Source organism: Manis javanica, chromosome 3, assembly GCF_040802235.1.
Source record: "Manis javanica isolate MJ-LG chromosome 3, MJ_LKY, whole genome shotgun sequence".
Classification (NCBI taxonomy): domain Eukaryota; kingdom Metazoa; phylum Chordata; class Mammalia; order Pholidota; family Manidae; genus Manis; species Manis javanica.
This window is the reverse complement of record NC_133158.1, coordinates 209073751-209101655: the sequence shown is the minus strand read 5'-3', so window position 1 is coordinate 209101655 and position 27905 is coordinate 209073751. Positions and strand designations below refer to the sequence as shown.

General features: G+C 40.5%; 1 protein-coding gene across 2 annotated transcripts in view; it reads left to right on the top strand.

The window, feature by feature from the left end:
- EBF2 (EBF transcription factor 2) overlaps positions 1-24380 on the top strand; it is a 180868-nt gene extending 156488 nt beyond the window's left edge. Inside the window, exons 11-16 of one of the 2 annotated variants that reach the window (XM_017649090.3) lie at positions 5385-5473; positions 6779-6844; positions 6927-7104; positions 8627-8812; positions 15969-16136; positions 21131-24380. In XM_017649090.3, the coding sequence (XP_017504579.1) occupies positions 5385-5473; positions 6779-6844; positions 6927-7104; positions 8627-8812; positions 15969-16136; positions 21131-21162 (719 nt within the window). In that variant the 3' untranslated portion in view covers positions 21163-24380. Of the gene's footprint in view, positions 1-5384; positions 5474-6778; positions 6845-6926; positions 7105-8626; positions 8813-10232; positions 10684-15968; positions 16137-21130 lie in introns of those variants that run through there. The other variant, XM_073232706.1, reaches the window with a different exon arrangement.
- The last annotated feature ends 3525 nt before the right edge of the window (positions 24381-27905 follow it).

The window sequence follows — 27905 nt, the reverse complement described above, 5'->3', positions numbered from 1 at the left end:
GCAGGGCTGGGCTTCAGGTTCCACTCTGCAGCCTTTTGCTAGCAGCTGGGGAGGAAGCTCAGGAAGGTGTAAGGGGGTGCAGGGCATGGGTGACAGGAAGCAGAGGGTGGCATGGCCGCTTAACACTTTCTCTGCTCTTCACAAAGTCCAGTCCACTAGCTAAGCGCAGAGGGGGTCGCCTTTGGCCCAGGGGGCTGCTGGCATATCTGGCTTGGATTTGGAACATCTCTGGTTCTACAGCAAAAAAAGGTTAAGAGCCTGCGAATTGAAGTTAGAGAAACCAGGGTACAGATCCCACCTATAGTCCCTGGAACTGCCTTTAAAATGGGGATCAAACCCATGTCAAGGGGTTGTAATGAGGATTAAGTGAGTTAATGTATGTAAAAGGCTTAACATAATGCCCATAATACAGTAAGCCTTCAGTACATTCTAACAGTGGTAATAATGATTTTCATTATTGAATATTCTAGCCACTAAATATCCCGTTTTTAAAGAAAAAGTCTTCAGAAACTGCTGACATTATGATGCAAAGTAGGGAAAAAAGAAATTCATGGAATGAGTCCAGTTACACACAGCTATTCCTCTCGTGCATTTCTGGGTAAGACGGTAACGTGAGTGCAGGTGTTTGATCTGCCCCCACCCCCCGAATATATGCGGGGATATTTTCAAGAAAGCATACAAGTAAAGGACCTCTAGTGTTCATGTTTAAAGCCAGGCCGGGGTCATCCGTATGCCCCAAATTGTGTGCCATTGTGCTGGTGTGCTCAGAAAGCTGCACTTGTTACTCACTTCCTGGGAAAGAAGAGCAGAGCCAGGAAATCATGGGAGACACCTGACAAAAGCTGCTTGGCCTCCTCTGCCCAGCCTCGGAGAGGGGAAGCGAGGGACTCAGCAGGAACTGGATCGTAGAAAAGAGGGTAGTTAAAAACTGCGTGTCCTGAGAAGTGATCATTTGTGTGTGAGGGAGACAGAAAGATATTCTCTTATTTCAAAGGCCCAGACAAAATGTAGCTCTTATTCTTACTGATGTATCTGACGACTGGAGAACTGAATCACTGAAAAATGCAAGAATGGAAAAGTTACTGCATCAAAGGACTCCTGGTCAACAAACTGTGCAGTTAAATAGGCAGTGTCTAAATGATTGTTAATATGAAGCTAAAGGTTCATGAAAAAATGAAAATCAGTATCTAAAAGACACAGATCATAGAAAATCTAATAATAGTAATGTTAGCTGGAGATGGCAAATGATCAACAAAAATGTGAAGGTGGAGAGAATATGAGGCGGGGAAATTAAAGGTGAGCAAAATTCCTTACATGTGGAGAGGCTCAACAGAATCAAATAATTAGAAAAAATAAAATATTTTTAGAGAAATCTATAGGTAGTATTTTAAATTAAAACAGGATGTATATATCTTCCTAATCACCAGAGAAAAATACATTCATTAAAAAGCTATTAGAAATACAAGAAGGGTGAGGAAAGATGAATTTATAGTAGCAATTATGTAAAAAATATGTTAAATAATATGATCAAAAGGATATGTTAAATAATACATTTAAAGCATTACCCTTGAACATGGACAAGATTAATATACATTAATTTACAAAAAACTTAATAAATTCCAAAAGACAGATATTCTGCAGGCCACCTTTTTGAATCTAGTGCAATTAACTAAAATAAATAATTAACAATTTAATTCCCAGCCATCTAGAAATTTCACAATATTCTCTTTGGAATTAAAGGAAGATAAAATTAGAAATATATCTATTCAGAAAGTTACAACAAAGGAGGGGAGGGGTGGGGCAGAACCATAAACAGGAGATTAGAAATTTTAAACAAATACTATTTTTAAAACATTTAAACGTTTTTTTAAAACATTTAAAATCTTGATGAAATGTGTAACTTTTTGAGATAAATACAAATGATAATAAGAAATAAGGAATGAATCCAAGATTTCTGGATGGCAGTCTGATAGACAATGGCTATTCACTGAGAGGCACATGAAAAATGCAAGAATGGAAAAGAATGAACTTGGTTGGGGCATTCTGAGTGGGAGGAGTGTATGGGGCCATCACGTGGAAATGCCCAGCCAACAGCCGGGTAGATAAGGCTGCATCTCCGGCAAGCTCTCTGGGGACTGGAGATGAAGATATGTGATAGATGATCAGATGTAGCTTACATGGAAATCATGGGGCACTGATGAGGTTGCCGAGGGGAAATGTGTAACCGAACAGAAGACTGCATTGGCAACAATTGTGAGCAGTATCAATATTTACAAGACAGACTGAGGAAGAGCCGTCTTCAAAATAGGCAGGGTCAGCATGGCCGGAGAGATAGGGGTGAAATGGGCCAGTGTGAGTTCCGGAAAGCCAGTAGCTGGAAGTCATTTCTGGCGGGAGAGTTTTCCCAGTTCAAATGCTAACCTGAATTCAAGATAAAAGTAGAAAAGCTTCTCTTGATTTGACTAAAATATTATTGGTGACGATGACACGAGAGATTTCACTGGTGTTCTCTCAAACTTCTAGTCAAGAGATAATATCCATGCTACCTAAGTTTTATAAAGCATAAGATCAAAGACAGAAGGCTTCTTAATGTATTTTTCAGTGCTGGTATAAAATAAAAAATCCATCAGGAGCCGGATAGCACCATGCATGCAATTCCATTTATTAGTATGGACATATAAATCCCCACCAGCAGTAATAATAATTGGGTGCTCAGTATGTGCCAGGCACTGTTCTCGGTAACTGAATTGGTTTAATCCTCATACCAGTAGTCTTATAAAAATATTAACAAATTGAATTCAGAAACATACTAAGCAAATTATATACCCCATCCTTGAGTAAGCATTTCTTTGTGAAATACTGAGAAATCTGTTCTAAAATACAGTATCAATTGGTCACAGGAGAAAATCTATGGGATTGCCATTTTCTGAAATTCTAAAGCATTCTGATAAAAACCCTTATCAAAGCATGATAACTACGATCACTCTGAAATAGCCCACCCTACATTTGGTGGTGAAATGTTAGTGCCATTCGCATTTAGAGAAAAACAAGCAAGACTATTTACCATCATCCTTATTTTTAGACACTGTCTGGGAAGTTTTAGCTAATGCAAGCACGAGATTGAAGAGAACTGGTTGGGATTAATATACAGACAAGATGATGATTACATGTAGGTGCTGAGAATGTACAAGGCTAAGAATCAACAGAAAAAATGATACCTGTTAGGGGTTTGCTTACAACAAAATTGATAGTTCCCACTGGTTAAAATCTTTTATGTGCCAGGAACTGCACTGGGGTGTTATTCAAGCTGTTTCATTTGATTTTGACAGCAAACTCATGAGATGGATTTTTAAGCAGACACTTAAAGAAATTAATGGTGAAGCTGGCTTGCAAACCTAAGACCTACTCGAGGCTAAAGCTGCTTCTCATAATGACTATGTCATAGATGCCATGCACTGCCTGCCAGACATAAAAACCAAAGGTGTTTCTAGGTGCTAATAAAATTCTTAGAAGATGTGATGAGGGAGTAATTGTATTTACAACAAAAACACAAAAACTGAACTACATAGCAAAAAGTAAAATGAAAAATAAAAAATTTACTACCTATACCAGGAGCAGTACACATCTTACTAGTATATCTCAAGAGGAAGAATTCCTACATGTAGGTATATGTATACACAGACACACATGTTTTGTATGTGTATACTTACCTGATCTTGGATTTGGGGTGCTCTTTCTACATATAATGCCTAAGGGTAAATTGCGATAGGTTATTGTAACATGGTGATAAGAGAGTTAAAATATAAATATATGAAGTGTTTCTACATGTAAAAAAAAAATAAAAAGACTAGTTTCCAAAAGAAAAGAGTGCAGGAAATATTAATAAGCAGTTCATAAAAGAAGAAATTAAAATGATCAGCAAGTATGAAAAAAAATTCTTCTGCCTCACTGATGAACAAAGAAATGTTAAGTTAAAATGTCCACATGTATTACTAGAGGGAGTATCAATTTGTACATTCTTCTGATGAGTGATTTGACAGTATGTGTGAAAGGCGTTAAGTAGAAATCACAATTTTTGGCCCAGTAATTCTAAGTCTTAGATTTTCCAATTGAAATAATTAAAGTTATACACAAAGAATAATTATTACTCTGGTTTTTATAATATTTGAAATTAAGATCACATTAAATGCCAAACTTTAGATAGCCATTTAAATAAATCAGACCATGTCATGGAAAAATATGCAGGAATTTTAAATAATATTATAAAAGAATATTTAATAACCTGGGGAAAAGCTTGATATATTGTTAGTTGGATAAACAGTAGGTTATGCAACAGTGTGACTAGTATGTCTCTGAATAATTTTAAGTATGTGTTTGTGTTGAAATCTGGAAGGATACTAGCAAACAGTTGACTCAGATCATCTCTAAAATGGTGAGATTATGGATGATTTTATTTTATTTATCATTTAAGATTTTTAACATTTTTAAATAATCTTTTCAAACAAAAGGTGTTGCTTTAAAGAATAGCAACAGATATTCAAAAAACATGCAAAAAGGAAGATTATAAAGGAAATACACCCTCCTGTGTTTACTGTTGCCTAATGAGAGTGCAGGTGATTATTATTTTATTCTTGGGGTAATTTTTTCTTTACTTTGATCATGTACTAATTTTAAAACTGTATAATTTAAACAACAAACTTTTAAGAAGTAAAGGAAGAGAGGAAGAGAAAGAATCAAGATAACAAATCTAAAAAATCTTTAGTATAGTAGAAATGCTTGAATATATCATTCATTCATTCCCTCCCTCTCCCCCTCCCTCATTTTAAAGTTGCTGACACTAAGTGCCTACTGTGTGCCAGGCACTGTCATCAGCTATGAGAACACAGTGGCAAACAAAATAAGTATGAGTTCTGCTCCTGTAGAACTTTGGCATTGTAGAACACACGTTATGGGGTCTGATATTAAATGAATTATAGATGATAGGCATTCTTGGGAAAGAGAAAGGGGAAGAAGGGAAAAGCATGTGTAAGGTAGTCTACTGTCTTCATAAGAAACTGCGGTATGGTTGATGTATAACATTTCTGATGATTTGAGAGTGAGCACAGAATTATAAGTGCGCGCACGTAAGGTAGAACAGATAAAAAAATTGTAATAATCCTGAAAATTTGAAATACCATTAGAATGTAAAACATTAGGTTATTACTAATTCTAGATTTAGAAGTGTGAATTAGCCAATGTCAATAGCAAAATCCTTAACTGATTGTATCCATTATGTATCAATGCTTAGGTAATAGCAGAACCTTTCTGTTACCTGTGGAAGACTTCTTAACAGCTTTGCCTTGTGGCCAGGAGACATACTCATAAAGAGGACTTTTATTTTTCAGCATTAAATGAACCCACCATAGACTATGGCTTCCAGAGACTGCAGAAAGTTATCCCGAGACATCCTGGGGATCCTGAGAGATTAGCCAAGGTAAAAACTTTGAAAATTGACAGGGGAAAAATCTTCTTGTAGAATTTCAGCAAATTTGGGTTAATCCAGCAATGTAAGTCCCTTTAAAATTAAATAAGGCCTTGAAATCTGGCTAAGCTTTAGATACAAGATGCACATAAAATATCTAACTATGAAATATTGTGATTAATCTATAAGGAAATAAGAGATCTGAAAATGTGGGCCTATAAAATACATAGACTAGGAGTCATCAGCTTATTAAACATTGCCAACTTTTATGAAAATAAATACTTGTAAATTGCTTAAAAGTGTAAGTACCTTCTCCTTAGCCATAATTTCAGGGACACCTTCATGCACAAAGTAGTATTCATTGAGGTCCTATCAATGAATATATACACAAGTATTGAATGAAGTGAAAACACCTCCATATGAAATTTCAACGAAATGCGTCACTTTTAAATGAATTTGCTTATGAAAATGATATCAAGAATCTGGCTCATTATTTTCACTTTCTTTAAAAATAGATCCATTTATTAGGTATTCAATTAATGAGAAATTATTGTTTTAACATTTATATTTGCATTTTAAGCACACACATTATAATATGCAATGTTCTTTTTTTGGTACTGTGAGTAAAATTCAAGTACCAGAGTTGTTTCTATATCACACCTTTATTTTCCTTTTGGAAAAATCCCCAGTCCCACCATTAACTTAGATGATATCTGGAAAGTAGGTTAATAGCAATTTAAACGGCTGTTAAAAACAGGAGGGGGAAAAGACAAAATGAGAGGAAAGGGATTACCGATTACTACTTCTCTCTAGTTAAAGTGAACAGGGGAAATATTATTGAAAGAATTCATCTTTATTAGAATAAAATTTTGCGAAAGGCATTGCCAAGATAATTTCAGTACTTTGGACAAGTCCTTGGCAGGCAGCTCAACTCAGGTCAATCAAACATTTTCAGAATATTTGGTTAATTAGTGTACCAGATTTTTTAATGGAATGATCTGCAAGTAATTTTTAATGGAATTTTCATGACATGATTGTAAATCAACTCTGCCCTTAATTTGGTTGTTTTTTGTTTTGGTCATACAACCATTTATGGAACCATTTTATCTGGATGACTTCCATGGAGATACATATTTACAGAGGGATTTATATGTATGATTATTTTCTACCTGTCAAACCAAACAGAAGACCTGTTAGCCAGTCATTTACATTTTAGGAGGATGATTGGACTTTAGTTTTCATTCATAATTTTCCTTTGTGTTTGCCATTTTGGGTTTTACCTTTGCTTATTCTACACTTTTTCTTTTCTTTTTCTAGGAAATGCTGTTGAAAAGAGCTGCAGATCTAGTGGAGGCCCTCTACGGCACACCACACAATAACCAGGTGAGAGGCTCAGACCTTACACCCTATCGTGTCTAACTCTCACGCCCAAGAGAAATGCTCACCCCAGCCTGCCATTTTGTAGGACATCATTTTGAAGCGAGCTGCAGACATTGCTGAAGCCCTCTACAGTGTCCCCAGGAATCCCAGCCAGATCCCAGCTCTCTCCAGCTCTCCAGCCCACAGTGGCATGATGGGCATCAATTCTTACGGCAGCCAGCTTGGGGTCAGCATCTCGGAGTCAACCCAGGGAAATAACCAAGGTACTCATTCTCTCAGAGGCAAAATTCAAACATCTTACACGTTTAAAAGATTGGTTCTGCTAGAGTAGGAGTTAAAGCTTGATTCATATACCATTACAAGAGTGTGTTCCCAGATAAGCAATGTAATCATGTATTGGATTATCTCAAATTATAGGTAGCGTATTGTTGGATTCTGAGCTTTTTAGGTCCCAGGTAGAATCCCTTTAATTGGAAGTATTTAAGGATAAGATCGACTCTTATGAATTTAGAAGGGTTTAGGCTTAGTGAAACTAGATTTATGGGTATTGTTTGAATAAAATGGATACTTTTATTATTGTGGTCACCAGACTGAATAATGTAAAGAAGCTGAGTTATTACCATGATCATTTATTGTGTCTGACTCTCTCTTCCTAGTAACTAAGGCTGAATGGCTTGATTTTATTTGGTAAATTCTATTTATGTATTCCTTCATAGTCAAGTATATAGGAACACACTTCTACAATTAATTTTGCTTTTCTATGTAAAGTGTACTGTGTGAAGATTTTTGTCACTGAGGTTGATTTTTATTAAGGTGCTTATCATAAATCATTTTTCTACAGGAGTAAATGTTTCTAATAATGTCCCTAACCTTGGGCAGTTTTATTTCTAATTTCATTCATCCATTGGAAAGGAATTCCTCATTCTCATACCCAGGGTGAATTCTTCTTATAGAAGGGTGGGTGTGGACATACTAATTTTGGGGAATCAAATTTGAGTCATTTTCTAAATAGCTTTAGAGATGGTTATCCAAAGTGGTTATTTCAGCACAGATTAGGTAGTGTCTCTGTGTTGGGGTTTCAGAATTATGGAGAGAACTCACTGTCTCTTACCCAGGCTGGGTGTCCCTGTGCTCAATTACCAATACTTCCAAGTCTCTGGTCAAAGACAAGCACATTTAGATGAACTTACCAACACTTTTTGAATGAAAGTGTACCCCACCCCTACTCGGGACATGGTAACAAGTTTGAACTAACATCTCCAAAGTTGTGATCTGCAGAGTACCAGTCACTCTCAGGATATTTTTAAGATGCTTTTTCCCACATTCCCAGAAAAGACGCTGTGCTGTGTTGAATTTGAAAACAGTGTTAGCAACGTTAAACCAGTTTATTTATGCACTAGACTCTTCCTAGGCAGACCTTCAAGGATGATGACAGTACGCAACAGCTAACTTCCTTTGGCCATGGAATGCTCCTCTCAGTGGTTCCCAATGATGCCTCACAGGGCTGTAGCGCCATATTGGTCATTCGCTCCTTGGCGTGAGTTGGTCTGGCTGCAAATGTGAAAGGAGAGGAAGGAGGGCCTCTCAGGCACATGGCCCTGTGCAGAATGGGGAAGAGAGCAGAAGGCATAAAGGCTGAAGACGAATTGCAGACCTGCCCCCGCTGCCCAGGGTGGGCTTGTTGCTGTGCTATGGCCTGAGGCCATGGGGATCTGTGCTGCCATATTTGGCCCGCGTTGCGTGTGTGTCGCAGTTCATTTATGTGGTGGTTTCTTTGTTTTCCAGGGTACATCCGCAACACGAGCAGCATCTCTCCTCGCGGCTACTCCTCCAGCTCCACCCCTCAGCAGTCTAATTACAGCACCTCCAGTAACAGTATGAATGGCTATAGCAACGTCCCCATGGCCAACCTGGGCGTCCCAGGGTCACCAGGATTTCTCAACGGCTCCCCCACAGGCTCCCCTTATGGAAGTAAGTGCCCTTTCCATCCGGCTCTCCCTGTCTCTCTGTCCCTGGGTTTTCCTGTTCAGCCTTCTCAGGGAGAGGTGCGTGCCTATATCTTAATGATGGGGAGCAGTAGCCCAGTTTCCTGGTGAAATGTCCTTCCTGCCTTGTTCCTTTCCCGTAGCTGGACTTTGGTACCACTGGTCACTCAAAGCCTTCCGAGGGAAAGAACAGGAACGGAACTGTTCCGTTTCTATAGAGAAAGAGAATATGCGGCCTGTGTAGATGGGAGTGAGGAATTAAGGTTCCATTTCAGTTAATGTCATGAAACTCTTCACCAGGTACTTTCAGATGCAATGTTTCATTTCGTCCTCACAAGACCTTGCTGAGGTCAGTATTATCACCTCCTTGTTATAGGTGAGGACACTGAGGTGACTTACCCAAGATCATGCAGCAAAATAAAGCAGGGCAATAACGTGGACACAGATTTTATGACTTCACCTTGTTTGTGTGTCACACCAAGCTCCCTTCTTACTTTGTTACACAGCTGTCCCCTCCCATAGGCACTTCCACAGAGATGGAACTGGTTGTGAGACTGGGCCATGTGGAAACGAACCCCTCGATCTTAGTCTGAGGGCTAGCAGCAAACTAGACGTCCTAGGAAGTGATGAAAACTCATTTGGGTTGCTTTGGGGGCTAAGCCAGGAACTGCCCAATGGCCCCGGAACCTGAGAGAACCTATGTAGTAGGGAGAACTTCAGGCCAGCGAGGAAGCCTCCATGGAGAATCTGACTGAGGGAGTGGAGTATTCTTGAAATGCTGGATCTTGTCACAAGGCTCTACAGCAGGCCTTGGTCACAGCCATTTCCACTGAAGATCAGGGGGTGACGGGCCACGGATCTGGCGGCTGTCCGCTTTGGGCCTGTGGTTCCCTGGGGCCCACACCCATGACCTACTTCTTGGTTATCTGTTCTATTCCTTACACTCAACACCCTCTTCAGTGTGATAAGGACAGAGTAACGGAGGAGCACACGTAGTAGAAGTTGGTTCTCCCAATACAACTGAAATCTTGTTGCCGCAAAGACAGGAATTCTGTGTTATGTCCCGTAAGATGGCCCACACCGGTTTGATCAGAGTGGTCTAGGAAAACAAATGTTTGCTTCCTTTATTTATTTGCTTGATTTTACCTTATCTTGTTCCAAAAATGTTTTGAGGAATACTACTCATCAGACAGGTAGTATGAAAGTATAAAATGGAAATGACAAGAAACTGAGATTTAAAAAACACATGGACAGGAACATTAGATGAATCCACAGGCCGGGAAGCATGCCATTTAGTCTATTCAAGGGAGCCATTAATTTGGTTCAGAGGCTTACAAGATAGTAAAGCAAAGAAATGCTATTTATTAAAATATTTCATGTCCACACATTATTATATTATTTTTTAGCAGCTCAGGGAAAACCTGATTTTTCTGTTGCTGAGACTTTGGAGAGCTTTCTCCCATGCATCCTTGTGGAGAGGGAACCTGGGATGCAGAAAGGACCACATCTTCAACCGGCCCTGCAAGGGATACGGGAGCAAGAGAGCCATCATGTAAATAATGTCACATAATGATAATGACAATGGAGTAATGCAAAATTGCATCCCAGTTTACAGCTTAACATGCGTGTCCACTTCCAGAGACCAATCAGATCCTCACAACAACCTCAGGACATGTATATAATAATAGTAATTAGCATTATTATTATCCTACTATCACTTTCCCTTCTAAGATACAAAGGGCTATTAAATGACTTACTCAAGGATTCATAGCCAATAAATAGTAAAAATGGGACTAGAACATATGTCTATCATCAGATTCAGAATACCACGTTTTGAAATTATGCAATAACATAACAAATACTTCTTATATTTATAATACATTATTAGGCAGAACCATATGGAATCCCCTCTTCTTGATTTCCACAAATGTCAGTTTCCTATGTTCAATCATACGTTTAAGAATAAAATGTGTGCATTAGGTTGAACCATATGACATGGTTATTTCTGTAGATTAAAAATGGTCCACATCATACAGTGTGTAATGTGGTGAGGTGGTTGGAGGGAGAGAGAGAGAGAGAGAGAAATTATGACTAGATGAATAGAAATGCCTCTAGAGCGTTAATTGCTTGATGTTTGTTACTAGAGAATTCATTTGGTGGGGTGGGACTCATGTTACTCTAGCAAGTGACAACTTCCTTCCACTGTCCTTCCTTGATCCCCAATCCCCCTGCCACGCCAAAAATCATAACACCCCAAATCTGCAGGTTGCCCATTAAAACAAGACCACATGCACAGACTAGAAAGAGAAAGGCGCCCCAACCAGTGGGAGTGGGAAGCACAGCAGAGAACCGCCTCCTTGCCCCTACTGGGTCTGTGGGACCCCCTGCACCTTCATTTTCTGAGGGTGGGTCTGGAGGAATTGCAGACTCGGAGTGGGATTCCAAACAGTGCATTCATTGCAATAAACTCCCCTACTGCAAAAATACTGACTACCCCATGAGGTTCATTACCATAGCATCCGACCTGTGTTTCTGGCCAGCTAAGTCTTAACTTCTCTGGGAAATACAAAAAAAAAAGCCCAGGGGAAACCATTTCATCAATTCAGTTGCTTGTATCTGAAACCACCATCCTATGATGTTTTATTTTATTTTTTAAACTAGCCTGATGTGAGTAATCACTTGCCAGAGAGGTTGAAAAGAGATAAAGCCAAGCCTCTCGGTTAAGTTAATTTGCATTACGGCCAAGGCAGAGCATCACGAACCTGCCTCTTGACTGTTTTTGCTCTCACACCACTTCAAAAATGGCCAAACAGATGTTTTTTCAATTTCACATACAAACTTCACTTCCTGGCGGTAGTGGTGTGTGCCAAGTTCCAGCTCAGTGCAAGTTTTTATGGCTGAATCCTAAGCCCCTGACAATAGGGGGTTATAATGAAATGCTGACAGACCCCTTAGTGCCAGCAAATGCAATGGCTCAATGCAAAGGGGGATATGTGCCCGGTGAGTTCCAGCTGGGATTGTGCAAGCCAATCAATCCTTTTGAGAAGAAAAGTGGTTTTTCCTTAACTCCCCTTATTCAGAGCTTTCTGGGCCAGACACGCTTGCCTTTATGTTGGCCTCCGTCCATAGAGAGATGTCCAGAGAAATTCTCAGTTGTGAGTCTATGATCAACTTTTCCTAAAATGGGGCACTCTGGTGTCCCCAAAGATGCTCTACTCACTGAGCCCTTAACACCCATGGGACTACTTCTTCCAAAGCAGAATAGCCACCGAGCAAATGCAAAGTTAAGGACAGAATCCAGACAGACAGGAACCCAGCCCGTTCCTAGGGATTCCTAATAAATAAAGACATTTTCTATTGTAGAGTTTTAAGCTATGATTATAGAATATCCACAACCTGTGAAAATAGTTTTTAAAAAGAAAGCGTACTCCCACTGTAAAAAAAAACAACCTTGTTAACCTTTTGATATACTTCTATTATCTTCTTCCTCAGCGAGAAAAAATATATATTCTATTACAATAGGAACATACTCATTACCGACAATTTGAAAAGCATGTATATATGTAAAAAAAAGAAAAGACAATTGACACTTTATTTCTATACAAAGATAACCATTGTTAACTTTAAAGTGTAGCCTTCCAGTCATAGAGACATACATTTTGAAAATGGTAGTGTCAGCTTTGATGCACAATAATGGGATTCCATCACGAGATCAATGAAAGAGAGTAGAAAAGTGGCAAAATGACCAAAGTCACACATATGAAGCCAGGCTCCATAAAATTCATCAGTGATGCAGACCTGTGTCCTAAGAATGGCAAATAGCTATTAGGAGTCATGTTTGCTTTGAAAAGTTAACTACAATCAACAAGCTTTTCCCAGGAATTCAAGAATTTGTTATTCGCTTTACTTTTTTTGTAACAGAAAGATTAATAGACAACCTCATTTATGGGCAGTAAAGCCTTAAATCAAAGAGGAACATTAACATCCAGGAAAGCTATTATGCCTGTTACTAAAGATTATATTGTTTTTTACCAAAGAAACAGAGAGTTTCAAGTTGTTTATTTTAATCGCTGTTACTGGTTTCTGCTACATAAAAAGTAATACATGCCCTAAGAGCCACAGGGCATAAATCTGCAAAGAAGTAAAAAGCTAACCTTTTCAAACAATATGGCTTCTCTCTCACTTACCAACTTTACATTTCCCTGTATGGCCCCGGAAGATGACTGGTTAGCCAGAGACGGGTAAGATTCCTCAAGGGAGGAACAACCTAAGACAGGCACAGTCGCAGGGGGGCCATCAGGTGAGAAATTGGGGATCAACAGAGGTGAGGCTTAGAACCTCACCCCCCCCCCCTTTTTGAGAGAAATCTTCTGCATCCGTGGATGTTTTATTGCCCTTGTCTAGCTTGGATTAATACTTAGTCTATAGGCACACACCTGATCATCTAAATTTGCTCTCTTACAGCACTAAACTATGTTTTCTACCTTTATCTTGCATCTACCTACCACTTCTGCATTTTATTAAAAATAATAATAATAATAATAAGGGAGAATTGTGGGATTCACATATAAATCAAGTATAAAAATCAAACGAATATTCATATTTGACCTGATTGTTTATAGTTCATAATGCGTGATCAAAACTGAAAGTTTCTGTAATGAATGCCCTTGTACTGTTCACGATTTAAGAACTTATTCACTATGTAAGAATTTGTTCACCATGTAAAAGCTTGTTCATTATACTTCAGAAGATTGGAGACTGATGAGAATTAGGCTTGGGGTGGATTAATGATTGTGCATTGAGCATTGACCCCCCTGTACAGAATTTTATTGTTGTTAACAACCATTTGATCAATAAATATGAGAGATGCCCTCTCAAAAAAAAAGAAAAAAAACAATACATGCCCATTGTAGAAAATTTTGAAAATATGGAGAGGTAGGAGGAATAAGCTTAAGAATATTCATTGCCCCATGAGTCCGAGATAACATCATTAAACATTTGGATGGGCGTCACATCCTTCTAGACTTTTGCTTTGTATGTTCTTTAAAAATGAAAGTGGATTTGAAATATGTGTTACTATATAACCTGCTTTACTCATCTGAGGAGTCATATCTTTCCATGTCCTTAAATATTCTTCCCCAACATTTAATGTTTGCATTGTGTTCCATTTTATGAACTTAATATAGTTTATCCTATAGCTGGTCACTTCAATTATTTCCAAATTTTCCATGATTATAAAAATGCCCTTAAACCTATTTTTTCCTAATTATGATTATCTCCATGGGATTAATTTCTAAAAATGGAATTACTGCGCTTAAAAATATGCACACTTTAAGATATGTATTGCCCAAATTCCTCCAAAGAGGTTAATACTTCCCTTAGAAAAGGAAGAGTATCTGCTTTTCCTGCCTTGTTAATTTTTAAAAATCTTTATCCATTTGGTAAAGTGGAAAATATCATCTCATTACTGTTTTAATCTGCATTTGATTGCTAATCAGTTTGAATGTCTATGAGTCTGGCAGATCTTTCGGTCATTTCCATTTCTCCTTGTGTGACTTTTCACCTCCTTTGCCCGTTTTTCTATTGGGATGTTTTTCTTTTTCTAATTAATTGATAAAAAACTTATTAACTACTGAGGATATAAACGTTCAATACCTTATGGAGAGATTCCCCACCACCACCACCCCCAACACACGTTTTACTGATGCTCTAATCAAGGTGTTTGAAGAGGAGATTTTGCATGGAACTATGTATAAGATCCACTCCCAAAGCTCAGCCCTGTGTCCTATCCTACCTTAATAGTGAATTTCTCCAATTTCTTCTTCATTTACATCTTCAGGTATTACATGAGATTCTTCCAGGACTTCATCACTTTTTCCATTTATTTTTCTTTTGATGCATATTACTTTGAGGAAAGAGTATACTCAGATACTTCCTTCTGAATCTTTAAATCAGGACTACCTAAAGAGAAGTAGTTTTAGATAAAACTCTTTTTCTGAAGTCTTTGATTTGCATTTTGGCTGTAAAAAGCATCATATTGGAAGTATACTATATGATATGCTTTATATATGCAATTGTGTGAGCATAGCCCAACGTGTATTTTTGTAGGGAGATGGGGAGGACCAGAGACGGAGTCTTAATGCAGGACATGAGAACATCTGACCTCAGTTCACCTGTACTTGATATTGGAACCATAAGCCACATTCGTATCCTCACTTCCAAAATTTATTTTGTATGGTAGCTGGGCCACTGAAGTTAGAACTTAGCATCCCTAGCCTTTACCATGGACTTTAATTCTTTCGTAAGTCATGTGACTTGTACAGTTCAGAATGCTGGAGTTCATGCCAAAATGAGTCCCTGAAAGTTGACCTTGTACTATTAGATGCTGTATCTAACAATTGTGCCCTTGTGGACTCGAGTTTGCCCCTTTCGTGAACAAACTGAACTTAGAAGATAAAATTATCATCTTGCATGATACAACTTGGTAGAGTATCTGACATTAAGAGGTAAAGAACTTCATTGTATAAATTGCCTTTATTTTTCTTTGAAATTACAACAATTCGTTTTTGGCTTTTTAAGTAATTTTAATGTTAATATTAGTATTTTTCTACACATTGCATCAGAGGAGGCTGACTTGCAAGCTTTATTTCCCAGGAGCTCTGGAAGTAGAGGGGGAGGGAGGTAATCTCCTCAATGTTAATAAACTTTGCACTTAATGAGGAAGTGGCCCATGGAGATGGCACTCTCAGAGAAGATGTTAACCCTGCAGCTCAAACTGCTGAAGCCGGGAGAATTACCAGGGATGCACATAGCTCCCAGACAGGATTTCTTTTTAGGGTGAAAAAGAGAATTCTGTTCCTGATTAAATTTGATGATCTTTCAGATGCTGGCCTTCACCCATGTTTCCCTAAACACTGTGCACACTCCTCCAGTAGGATCATTACCCTATTTGTTGTTTTATTTGCCTTCTTCCCCCCCCCCCCCGCCCCCAGGAAAGCGCAGGGACATTGTCACACTCAACTTTTAAATCTGGAACAAATTAGTAATTTCTCAACAACTATGTACAGGTCATATGTATGGAAGAAAGAACTTCCTTCTAGCTCTGTCCCTTTCTAAAAGAGGATTGTACATTTGCTTTGCAGTCATGTCATCGAGCCCCACTGTGGGAACTTCCAGCACGTCCTCCATCCTTCCATTCTCTTCTTCAGTTTTTCCTGCTGTCAAACAGAAGAGTGCCTTTGCCCCTGTCATCAGGCCCCAGGGCTCCCCTTCACCTGCCTGCTCCAGCGGCAATGGAAATGGATTCAGAGGTAAGCAAAGGCACCACTGTAGGACTAAGCATGACACATGTCCTAGAGGGCCAGCAAAATAGGAAAAAACATCACAGTATCATTCAGTGTCTCCTGCCATTTGCCTACAGAAATGCTTGGCTGCTTCCACAATGTACACATGGCTTGTATAGTGGGCAGGTCCTCCATCCAAGAGCAGATGCAGAGAAACAGAGAAGTCAGACAACTTTTCATGATCAGAGAATTAACTATGGTAGGGCCAGATGTACCCTCCGGGAGTCTGTGGACTCCCCAGACCTTTGCTTTGCACAAGGCCATGTCACTGTTTCCCAAAAGGTGCCTGCTCACCACATCAGATGCTACCGTGGTGGTTACTGCCTCCCTAATCGGCTTGCCATCAGCATACACACAGTCCCGGGCTCAGGTGGGCAGCATCCATCAGGAGTGACCAGCAGGGTCTGAGAACTCTGGTTACCAGTCAGTCAAAGTGAAGCAGCTGCTTGGACCAGGGGTCAGGTAGGAAAGAAAGAAAAAGCCATGCCCTGTCTTAGGACAAAACTGAACATCACCCATGAAACCCATTTTTGAGCAATGCCTTCAATATAATATGACATGACCGAACACAAAGGTGATGAGTCCACGAGAATCTAATCATCTCATTGTGAATGGGAGGCGGCTGACGGCAGAAGAGCAAATTGGAAACTGCTGAACGCTATGGATCCTGACGACCCACTTTATTTTTAGGCTGCTCTTCATGTCTTGCGTGAAAACATTCATGATGAGCAGTGTGGGATGAAACCAAGAGAGAGCAGAGGTTTGTTAACCCCTTGAGGATAAAAGCCTCAGAGGTCCTCAGAGGCGTAGATGAGCCAGGCCATCCCTGGTGGGGGGTATCTGCCTAGTGGCTTTGTGACTGCTCGTGGGGTTCTGGATCCTCTGGGGACACCTGTGAGGGCTCAGTCTCCAGTTGTGGCTGTGCAGGTCTCTGGGAGTTCCCTCAGGTCCCTGCCCCATTCTATTAGAGACGGCGGTGTTTCCTTGAAGTCAAGTGACTTGTCAGAAACTGTGAAATGACAACTGAAAAGCCAGCACTCAGAAGAATTCCTGGAAATTCTTTTACTTCTAATTAGACAATGCAGCAGGGGCTACATGCCACCCAATGTGTGCATAGCTGGAAACATCTGTGTAAGTGTAGATGGACAGATACTCAGTTTTCATCCAGAAGTCTGAAGCATAGAGAAACAGGCTCAGTCCGCAGCCAAGCGTTGCCACTGGCCCTTCTCCCCTCAAAGATCAGTAGTTTCCATGTCACTGTTAAGGGCTCTGCTCAGACCTTTTTCACTGATGGCTTCATCTCTACATTGGGAAATGGTCACAATTGCTGACTATTTGCTGTATCTTCCCTTTCCCCATGACCACTGCAGCCATGATGTCTCCCCTTTTCAAGGTCCACAGTTTCATGTCCCTTAAACCAAGTGGGGGCCACACAGCTCTCACTGGGGGAGATGCAGTGCGAGAGGTCCAGGAAGGGCTAAGGAGGAGCTCAGGCACAGGGCGCTGGTAGGAGGGATCCGACCCTTTCCTCAGCCACACAGCCCTCGCAAATATCTGCAGCTTCGCTTTGAGAAAAAAAGCCTGCCCCTCTCCCGCCTCCCCTCAGGCACGCACTGAGTTGGGAAGAGAAGCTGGTTGTCTCAGATCTTCTGGGTCTGGGCAGCCCAGGGATGCCAGGATGAATGTTTCCCCGGCCCACGCAGTCTGGAATGCCCGCCCACCTGCTGCTGCGTGCCCAGCGCCCCCTGTGGTGTCACCGGGCCGGGGTTGAATTGGCAGAAAGAGTTGGAGATACCTGTGTGGTCACAGTAAGATTCCCCATTAGACGGCGGCAGCTGAAAGGTCCAGAAGACCCTCTCTAGGGCCCTAAGCCGTGTGCCCGCAGGTCAGCACACTTAGGCTGAGCGGCACCCTCCTGCATATGTCTGTAGGAGTGACAATTTAGTTGGTTTCACAGGCTCTGGGCACTAGTTTATTTCTACAGAATCACTGCAAAGTCCTGAGCCTCTTTGGATCCTACAGTTCCTTCCAAATTTGCCTGGTGATTTGAATCTTAAGAAAAAGGAGAGGGACATGGGGTGGGGGGTGGGGAGGAGGAGGAAAAGAAAAAAAGAAGCGCTTAAATTAGGATTGGAGATGAAAAAATTTACAAAGAGCTATGAAGCGATTAAGTCATGTGTGGAGAAACAAAGGAGAATTCTGAGAACATCAGAGTATCGGCATGGGACGGACACGGGGCTTGACTTGGCCAGGCGTGTTGGCAGCTCAGCTCCTCCCGGGCTGTGTGATCCTGAACATGTCGTCATCACTGGAGAGCCGCCGTTTCCTAGTCTGTTTGATGGGGGAACTGGTAGCTACCTTCAAAGGCTGCTGTGAAGTCATTTGTGTGAAGAAGTAGGAAAGGTAAAGATATTTCATACAGCCTGGCAGAGAGAAGGCTGGGGCTCCCAAAGGCGCCTTTTAGAGGTCCCCACTCCCGCTCTTCCTCATTTGGGCCAGTTGAGTAGATGTTCGAGGCCCAGCAGGACAGGGTGTCCAGTGACGCAGAAAGGGAAAGAAACAAGCTGACGTGGCGTGCACCACACACAGCCATTGAATGAAGGAACCCTGGGGTTGTGGGGACCGATAAGCCGTAAGTGCCATTTCTTTGGAGACAGACAGTGGGCTCTGAGGCGCTGGGGTGATCACAGGCTGCTGGGCGTTTTCTTCCCTCGGCTCATTGTAAGGTGCCAGTCTCAGCTGTCTGCAGAGCACACGTGCAGCCAACACCCTCTAAGACATGCTGACCGTTCTTGCACTCTGCGTGTAAGATGCTGAAGCAGGCACTTTACCTGAGTTGCCCTGCTCAAACCTCACCTGTAACCAAAAGGGAAGGTCCTGCCATTATCACCGTTGTTAGTTAAGCCACATAGGATGTGACTGATGATTGAACAGAGACATTTTGACTCTGACAGCCGCTGTCTCTCCAGAGGCAAGACAAGTGCAATGCCTCTCTTCACCCTTCCCCCACACCAGATTCCCACCTGGACCACAGGGGGATTATTCCTGTCCCATGAAAGACCAAAGGTTAAAAAAAAAAGGTGGGGGGACGACAAAGTGCAGTTAAGCGTTCTCCCCTCCCACAAAGAAAATGCTTACTTTTTCTCCAGTTAGCTTTTGCTTTTTGTCTGTTGGCTATGGTTTCTACAAGGAAAAGTCAGGGTCACCACGTAGCAGAGATCCAGCCCACCCCACACCTTGATGTGAGACTGGGAAGAAGGAAACTGTGTGAAATCTGTTGTCCTTCCAGCACACAGTGGGTCTTGTTCTTTGCACGGCTTTGCCCTTTTAATAAGCGCCTTAGGGAACTCTCTGAGGACCAGGGAAAGGAAGGGGCTGATGAGTTTTAAGTGTAATAGACAAATTAAGGTTGAAAACATGAGCCCGAACCCCACTATTGCAGAGCTGTACGAGCAGTGTTCGTTCTCCTACCTTCTGCCTCATTTATCAGGCATTTGCAGTTGATGAGTATAGATTGTTGAGATAATATTATGCACTATGTGCCTGATTCATTTTCTAGTTCCCTCCAGGAAAAACAAATAAAATAAAATAAAAAACCTCCTACACTCTGGGATAATTACTAGGGTTGCTGTATCTCCAAATCATCAGGGAGTGTCCAGAATTGAACTGCCTTTATTGAAAAGTTACATCGATTCAATATATAGTAATACAGGCAAAAATAATTAAGGCTTTGCTAGCTGTGTAAGACCTTAATCCAGATCTTACAAACATTCAATAAAGGCTGTATGGGCAAAGAAATAGGCAACTGACAATTTTGCCCGAGAAGACTAGCTGACATAGAGAGATGAGCAGAGGGAGAAGGGAGACAGAGATGGGGAGAAGGGAGGAGGAGTAAAGAGGAAAAGGTGTGTTGGGAGAAGCAGGAAGAATTTTGGCCATTTGGCTTAGTGTTTTGGCTTATAAGCTTAGTAAATACCACTCAGTAAAATGCTTCTATGGTGTTTGATAAGCCCTAGATGAGACACAGACAGTAAAACTCAAAGGATTAAATCCTAGGTATGGTTTGCAACTTTGATACAAGGCAGCTCTTCTGCCAGTTTCCAAGAATGTAAAAATTCTATGGGTTCATCATCTGAGAGTCAAGGCTGCAGGAGTTCATTTTGCTGTGTGATTGTTCACACACACACACACACACACACACATACACACACACACAACATCTTTCTGTGATGCTGCTTTATTCCCCGTATCGAGGGGAAGCATTAGGCCTGATGCCACCCAGAAAGGCACGGTCCATATCTCCCTGACCAGACAGAGGAGATCGTTAGGTGCTGTACTTGGGCAGGGGATGAAAAGTGGAGCTTGGGCGGAATCCCAAATTAGGAATTCAAGTCTCTTATTCCAATAGATCCTCATTCACTAGTGAATGAGCATCTCGTATCAGCAGTGAGAAACCAAGGGAAGGTGAGCTGTTGAGGAGAAAAGGAAGCTCATTAGATTTCAGCCAGAATGGATAGAAACCTAGGATGGACAGATAGTCCAATTTGTTGTACATGATGCCTAGCAAGTACCCGATAGACTCGGCACCTGTTCTAACTCGGTGATTAAGAACCAGATAACCTAGAAGTTGTTTTAGTCTTAATGATGAAAACTGTATCATGCATATATTACAATTCAGTTTACATGTTAATGTCTATTATGTCATGTACATAAACCATTAACAGAAAACCAAACAAACTCTCGAGCAAACTTCAATGAGCTTTGTATTTCAATGACTCAGTGAGGCTTCAGTGCCTCTGACAGACTATCTGCTTGACCAAACTGGGGCAAAACGTGTTCCCAGATCAGCTGAGGGTACCGTCTGTCCGGGTGGTCCCAGACTCCATCCATCCCTCCCCCTGCTCTTCCCTCTTTAACATTAAAAGTCTCCAAGTCTGATTCCTGTGCCAATTTGCTTGCAGCCATGACTGGACTTGTCGTGCCCCCGATGTAAAGAAGAGGAAAAACTGCTTTCTTATAGCACAAAACTACTTACTCTGATGGACCAATAATGAAGAAAGCACTATGAGCTCTTTGGGGAGAGCTGTGCCCCCAAATGATCATGATGGAAGAGTTGGGTATGCAAGGAGCTGTATCTTACCTGGTCTCACGTTTCTTGTGTAGCTCTGATGGTGGCCAGACAAACTGACCCTTTTGGGGACAAGGACAAAAATGTCATTGACGTAGTCAGTGCTAAGAGCAGAAATGCAATTCTTTGTTATGAACATTATGAAAACCACCTTCCTATGTTTGTAAAATATTTAAGAAAAAAAAATTGGCAAACAATTCATGCTTAATATTTTGGATACTATTTGTTTTTCTTTGTAGGAAAAAAAAAAGTTGAAAGTTTCTATTTTCTATGAAGCCTTTCAGATACCAATTTAGTTTATGCAGAAAAAAAAAATTGAACAAAACAGGGTACCAGCATGGAAGACTTTCTTAAAACGAAACCTGAATTGAATGATGAAATGTTGTCGTATGTGTGTTTGCTTATAGTTTAATCTCTTTAAAAAACAAACAAAAACGAACAAACAAAAAAAAGGGAAAAATTTTTAAATGTTTTACAATTATTTAAATAAATAAACGTGTAACTTATTGTAAGTAGAGGTAGAAATTAAGACCTTTCTGGAAGGAGAGGACTTTCTCTTCCTGATGTAAAATGAAAATGATGCAAACACGTAGTAACAAGTTAAAAAGGTGTGTGATTATTACTGCGGTTACTTGCTAGACCCTTATCCCCCATCCTTCACTTCCCTGTTTTTCCATTGTTTGACTGACCCACAGGCAAGAACACGAACCTTATGCAGACTCCTGCAGAACCAGCGAATGCAAAACAGAGTCAAGCCCAGGCACAGACACACACGCTCAGGCCCATCAGGTCATTCCCAGCGCCATCTGCTTTCTGAGAGCCTACGTGTCCCTTTGGGTGTTTACTCTTTGTGAATATCTATTTTTAATTTATATTATGTTTCAACATTCTCCCCTGAGCAGTGCAGAGAATTCCCATGTTTTAGTGCATCCCTGGCTTTGCATCCCAGGGAAAGATGTATCTCCCCTTAAAGAAAGAGCCGAAGTCACGTGACCTTCCCAGTCAAGTGGCCACTTAGGGATTCTTCCTCAGCAGAGTCCATACTCCCTCCTCTTTGGTTACCTGATTCAGCTCAGAGTTATAAGCCCCACAGCACTTCACTAACAGGGTTTGTGGAGATGTCACACACCCTTAAAATGTCAACCTTAAAGTGTCAACCTTAAAATGCCCATGTCCTTTCTTCTCACTGCAGATTTCCCCTTTCATGGCATTAAACTCTCTGAAAATATATCTGTATGTACCCAACTTGACACAGTTCCCAGGCAAGAATGGGATGGGATGTTAAAGAAGAATGTTAAAAGCCCTAGATGCCTCTCCTGATGTTCAAAAAAGAAACAAGGAAACCCAGATTCTCAGTAGGGTCAGAGATGAGGTGCCTCTGTGCTCCAAACGTGCAGTTACCCAGGCCTGAAATGGGCTTCCCAGAGTTCTGGGACTAGCTCTTAGGGGGAGAGACCTTGTGGGAGCTGCTAACAGTGGCTGAGTCTTTAAAAGCCTGTGTGATCTGGGCGATGCATGGACTTGTTTGGACTGCCGGTAAGGTTGCCATCTTTTTCCAGGCCAAGGTTCTCCTTGATGACTCATTGGCACCACAGTATAGTCCATACGCGGACTTTGGTTTGAGGTTCTTGGTTGGGTTCTAATGTTAGAACATTAGAATTTGATGCAGCTCTTGTGGAAACATCTTTAGTGCATCTGAGCCAATTCTAGATGACTTCACGAATTCTGCCTCCCTTCCGTAGGCCCCGTTGATAAACACCCACACCTATCCACCCCACTACGGTCTTATTTGCCTTTAGTCTGTTCTGGAATTACCCTCTATGACCCAGACATTATTTCTATGCACATGAGAATCCAAGGTTTTGGAAACCTATCATGCTTATAATTCCTGCTGACAGACCCTCACAGTCAGGGCTTAAAGCACCAAAGGCAGGGAAACACACAGGAGAAAGTTTCTGGTGAAAAATCTGATGGCAAGGGGAAGGTTTGCAGAATGCAAACATTAGCAGCTGAAAGTGAAGGCAGAACAAAATTAAGCATATTTAGACCTGGATTTGAGCCAACCCAACATAAGGAAATGTTTTTTTAAGTAGCATTGCTTTTAGAATCTGTGAATTTTGCTCTTGCATGAAAATGAGTGCAGTACTGTCTTCAAAATGATTGTAGAATTTGTTGGTAGCTTTACACCGAAAAATGTGTGTAATTAAATACCAGACATCCTTGACCATTCAGCTAGAACCTTGGCAGCAACAGATCTATTTAATTGTACAAATGTGTGTAAGGATTATTTTTAGTGTACTAATAAATTAAAAACAAAGCTACTCTGTCCTCTTTAGTCATTGCTGTTGAATCATTCTGGTCCCAGGTTATTTTTTGTACCACTTGGAATACGAGTATTTCTATAGGTAACTACAAATTCCATCCTATCTTTGTAAGAGGAGCTGTGTAAGATTTTTCATTTAAAGGGACAATTTTCTTCATTATTTATCTCCTTTTATTGTTTGGTATAGCATCATATTTTTTTCCCAGTTTTTCTTTGCACATTTCAATATGCATGGTTTAAAAACCATTATCTTCTCTACCTTTTGTACAGTAAGGTCTCATTTTCAAACTGTATAGTTTCATGTTATCATTTTGCTTTGTCAGTTATATACAGTATAAAGTTGCTATGCACAGAGCTTTTTGTAAAGACAGCTTTTTTGTTTACTGTTTTTAATGGTCTTACTTATGAAAGAATATCTTGTTTGTAAAATGAATATGTCTACTTCAGTTTTAAACTTTAAATTATCCTAACAAAAAATAAAATTTTTGTACTGTAAAGATGATTGGAACATCGCCTTTTTTTTGTTTTAAGTGCAAAAAATTTAGTTTGGCATTTGTTCTTAAGTTTGAAGATTTTCTCATAATTGCTAGTCCCAGAGCTATGCTTGAGGAAATCTTACTACAGGTTTTGCTTACATGGAAAGTGTATTGAGGTGCTCATTGGAGAGGAGAGTATGTGTAACTTTAGATCATTTTCCTGTATGTATTTATTTACATATTCACTTGGTCAAATCCCTTCATTAAAAGCTCAAAGGTTCCTACTTCCTGTGTCAGACTTTGGCTACATGGAATTCTTGAAGTAGGTGGGTTGTCTGCTTAAATTTGAAACTGCATGTTGAACAAATGTTATAAATGGATCCATCAGACACCGGGCAAAGAATTGGAGGCTGGACACAAAGGCTTGATGCCTATTCTTAAATCATAGGAAGAAAAAAAGACACAGGGCCCTGCAAGGATATAATCCACAGAAAGTAGCTCATACAGGAAGATGGAGGGTTGCAGGGGGCTCAGAAAAAATGGTGATCACAGAGGATTGGAGTGGTCAGGGAAGGTTCCATGGGGCAGGCAGGGCTGGACCAGGCCTTCACAGAATGGTAGGAACTTGGCAGTAGAGGTGGGAAGTGAGCACTTCAGCTGGGAAGGCCATCAGGTACAAAGACGTGTAAAGGGATATTCACAAAACACAGTTAGGAGCATGCACCCGTAAATGAGATTTTCAACCAGACTCTTCAGAAGCATACTCATAGTTGGGTTATCTCATTTCTTTCTACAAGGGTGTGAACATCTTCGAATCACATGATCTGTTCCCTTGCGTAAGTGCGTGAGATGCTATTCTGGGACTAATCCGAGAAAGCAGTGTAGTGTGGCTTTTCTCCGTGAAGGCTCGCTGTCTACCTGGGCTGTGCTTCCTTTAGATCTGCGCTGTGCTCGCACCTTCTACCCTCAGGCCTCAGGCAGCCGCCATCCATGCAGGGAGGCCTTTGCGAACCACCGACCGTGCAGGCTTCCCACTTAGTCTCTAGTGGAACTCTGTGCTTTTCTCACAATCTGTATTCATTTGTTGTGCACTTTGCACTGAAGGCTCATGAGAACAGGGACCACATCTCTCTTAATACCGCATGTGGCGCCCTTAGCTTAGTGCCTCAGGGGCCCAACAAATACTTGTGAAATGACGAAATGAGCAGACTGAATTCTGATCCCTGGAGGCAGCTCTGCTTTGTCATGTGGGAGAGGTAGCTGATCTGTCATAAATGATAGGAAATAGCATCACATTTGAGAATCCACTCCTTCGGGACTGTCTTGTCAGTCAACTAATCCAAAAAATGATGAAGTGTGTCTATAATGCAGAGTGGCTGCTTGTTTAATAAACACAGGAAACTCAAAAGGGGAGGGAAGTGAGGAAGAAGAGACCTCTGGCTGGGAGCCGGTTGAGTAGCTTGCTTTGCTCCTTGGCCCTTGAACTTATCCCACATGGATTTTCATGGTGCTCAGATGTAATTCTAGAACCAGAATCAGGGCCTTTTGGGGGAATGTACATCCCACTCCTACTCCAGATATGACAACACCTAGTTTGTTGACTGCACACTTGAATCTCAAAGAGTTTATGGTACAGTCACTAAACTGCGAGACATTCAGAGTGGCACCAAATGTGAGAGACATGAGATTTGACGCTTCCAGACTTTGGTGAGGACAGGTCTGAAAGAACCTTAGTTAGCATTCTAGAGAGTTTAGACGTCATCAGTGGGACTATGCTGTAGGTAGTGGAAAACTATTGAAGGAATGTAGTCAAATGATCAACTTTATGCTGTAGAAAAACCACAGTAAATACAGTGTGGATTATGGATTGGAGCAGGGGACTTTGGAGGCAAGGAGACCAATTAGGCAAGGGACAAAAGACAGATGATAAGCACCAGTGTTCTGTACCAATGTCTATGACTAGAATCCATTCTGATTGGTCATTCTGTGTCATGCTAGTTAAACATTTTTAAATTATTCCTGGAATTAGGAGACTATTGCAATAACCCAGACAAGAGTAACTCATATCTGAACTAATGACTGGCAATAGGGGTGGAAATTGGAGGAAAGACTTTAGAGAAAAAAATTTGCAGGTTGACAGGATTCATGGACTGATTAGATGAGGGAATGTGGGAGCTGGGGTGACTAGGATAACTCCCAGTTTTCTAGTCAGACAATCAGATTTTGCAATAACATTAACTGAAGAGGGGAAGAAAGGCAGAAATACATTATGGTGAATGGAAAGGTATAATGATCTTAAATTGAGGACAACTGCTACCATTCTTCCTTTTCTTTCTTGGTTAGTTGAAGATTGTTTCCAGCAGTTTATTTAGGAAGGAGTCAGGAGAATTATACTCTTTGGTTCATGCATATAAAAAAAAAGATAACTCTGTTTCTATTTGAATGGCTGTTTGGTTGGGTATAAAATTTCTGTGCTTACACTTTTTTCTTTGAGGACTTCAGAGGAGCTTTTGTTTTGTTTTTTAGCTGTTTCTGGTATTGTCATGTTACCTGAGGTTCCACCTCTCTTTCTCATTCCTCTTTTATTCCCCTCATATACACAAAGAAATCCTATCATTTGTTGTTTAAGTCATGACAATTTTGAGAGTGAAAAAGGACACAATAAATAATTATGCCTGGAAAACATATACAAACTGGCCATCAGTCACCCCTTGTGATAGTTTTGTCTGCCAGCCTGAAAGAGTCTTTCATTGAATTCCAGTAACTTGTCTTGGTGTTGAATTTTCTGTGTGATTTTTGTCCCTTGGGATGCAATGTTCCCTCTCAATGTGTAGATTCAAGCCTTCTTTTATTTCTGGAAGCATTTCTTTAAAACATTAAAATATATTCTCTGTTCCATCATTTTGGTTCTTCTTACTAAACATACCACTTATGTATGCATTGGCTTTTCAGTGTCATTGTTCAGATCTATCACATTCTCTCTGGAATTTCTTGACACTTAATGCACGGTTATGGATGCTTTTTTCACTCATGTCCTCCTCTATATTCCTTCTAATATTGGCCTTAATATTAGTAGTAACTCAGATGGGTTTTTTTTTCTTTTACTTTTTCACAAGCTGTGCCAGCTTATATCCCATTACTTTCTATTACATTGCTTATTTTCATTGACTTATTGCATCTCTACTTTTAGCTGTTGTTTTATAGAGAAATTATTTGTTATTTTAGTATTATTATTATTATGACAATGAGTTGATGAAAATACCATCAACTCTATGAAATTCTTTTTCCTTTTCTGGTGAGTGTTCTTCACCTATCGTTTCTTTTCCTTTTCTTTTTTCTTTTTTCCCCCTCATGTCATATATATAAATCACATTTTTATACCTTTTTGATAATGAGTTTTCCTGGATTGAAATGAGTTTTCCTGGATTAGCTATTTCTCTGAAGTTCAGAGCGGAGTGTCTAGGACCATATACCAGGCTAGCAGGAATTCTTATTTCAGAGGGGTGTGTGTGTGTGTGTGTGTGTGTGTGTGTGTGTGTGTGTGTGTACAAGAGCAGAGAAAGAGGAGGGAAAGACATTTTTCAGCCTTTACATCTTTTAGGCAAAATAAACCAGCATTTGCACACTTGCTCACAATGCATATTACTCTTCTCCACCAAGAGACTGCTTGAATATAAATTGTTGTATATATAACTGTGTGTTTGGATATTTCCAAAGACAAGAATGTAACTGTTGTGTTTAGATATTTCCCTCATTGGTCTTGCCTACTGTGTTTGATGTGTCTGCCACATGGGGTCCAGAGATATGTC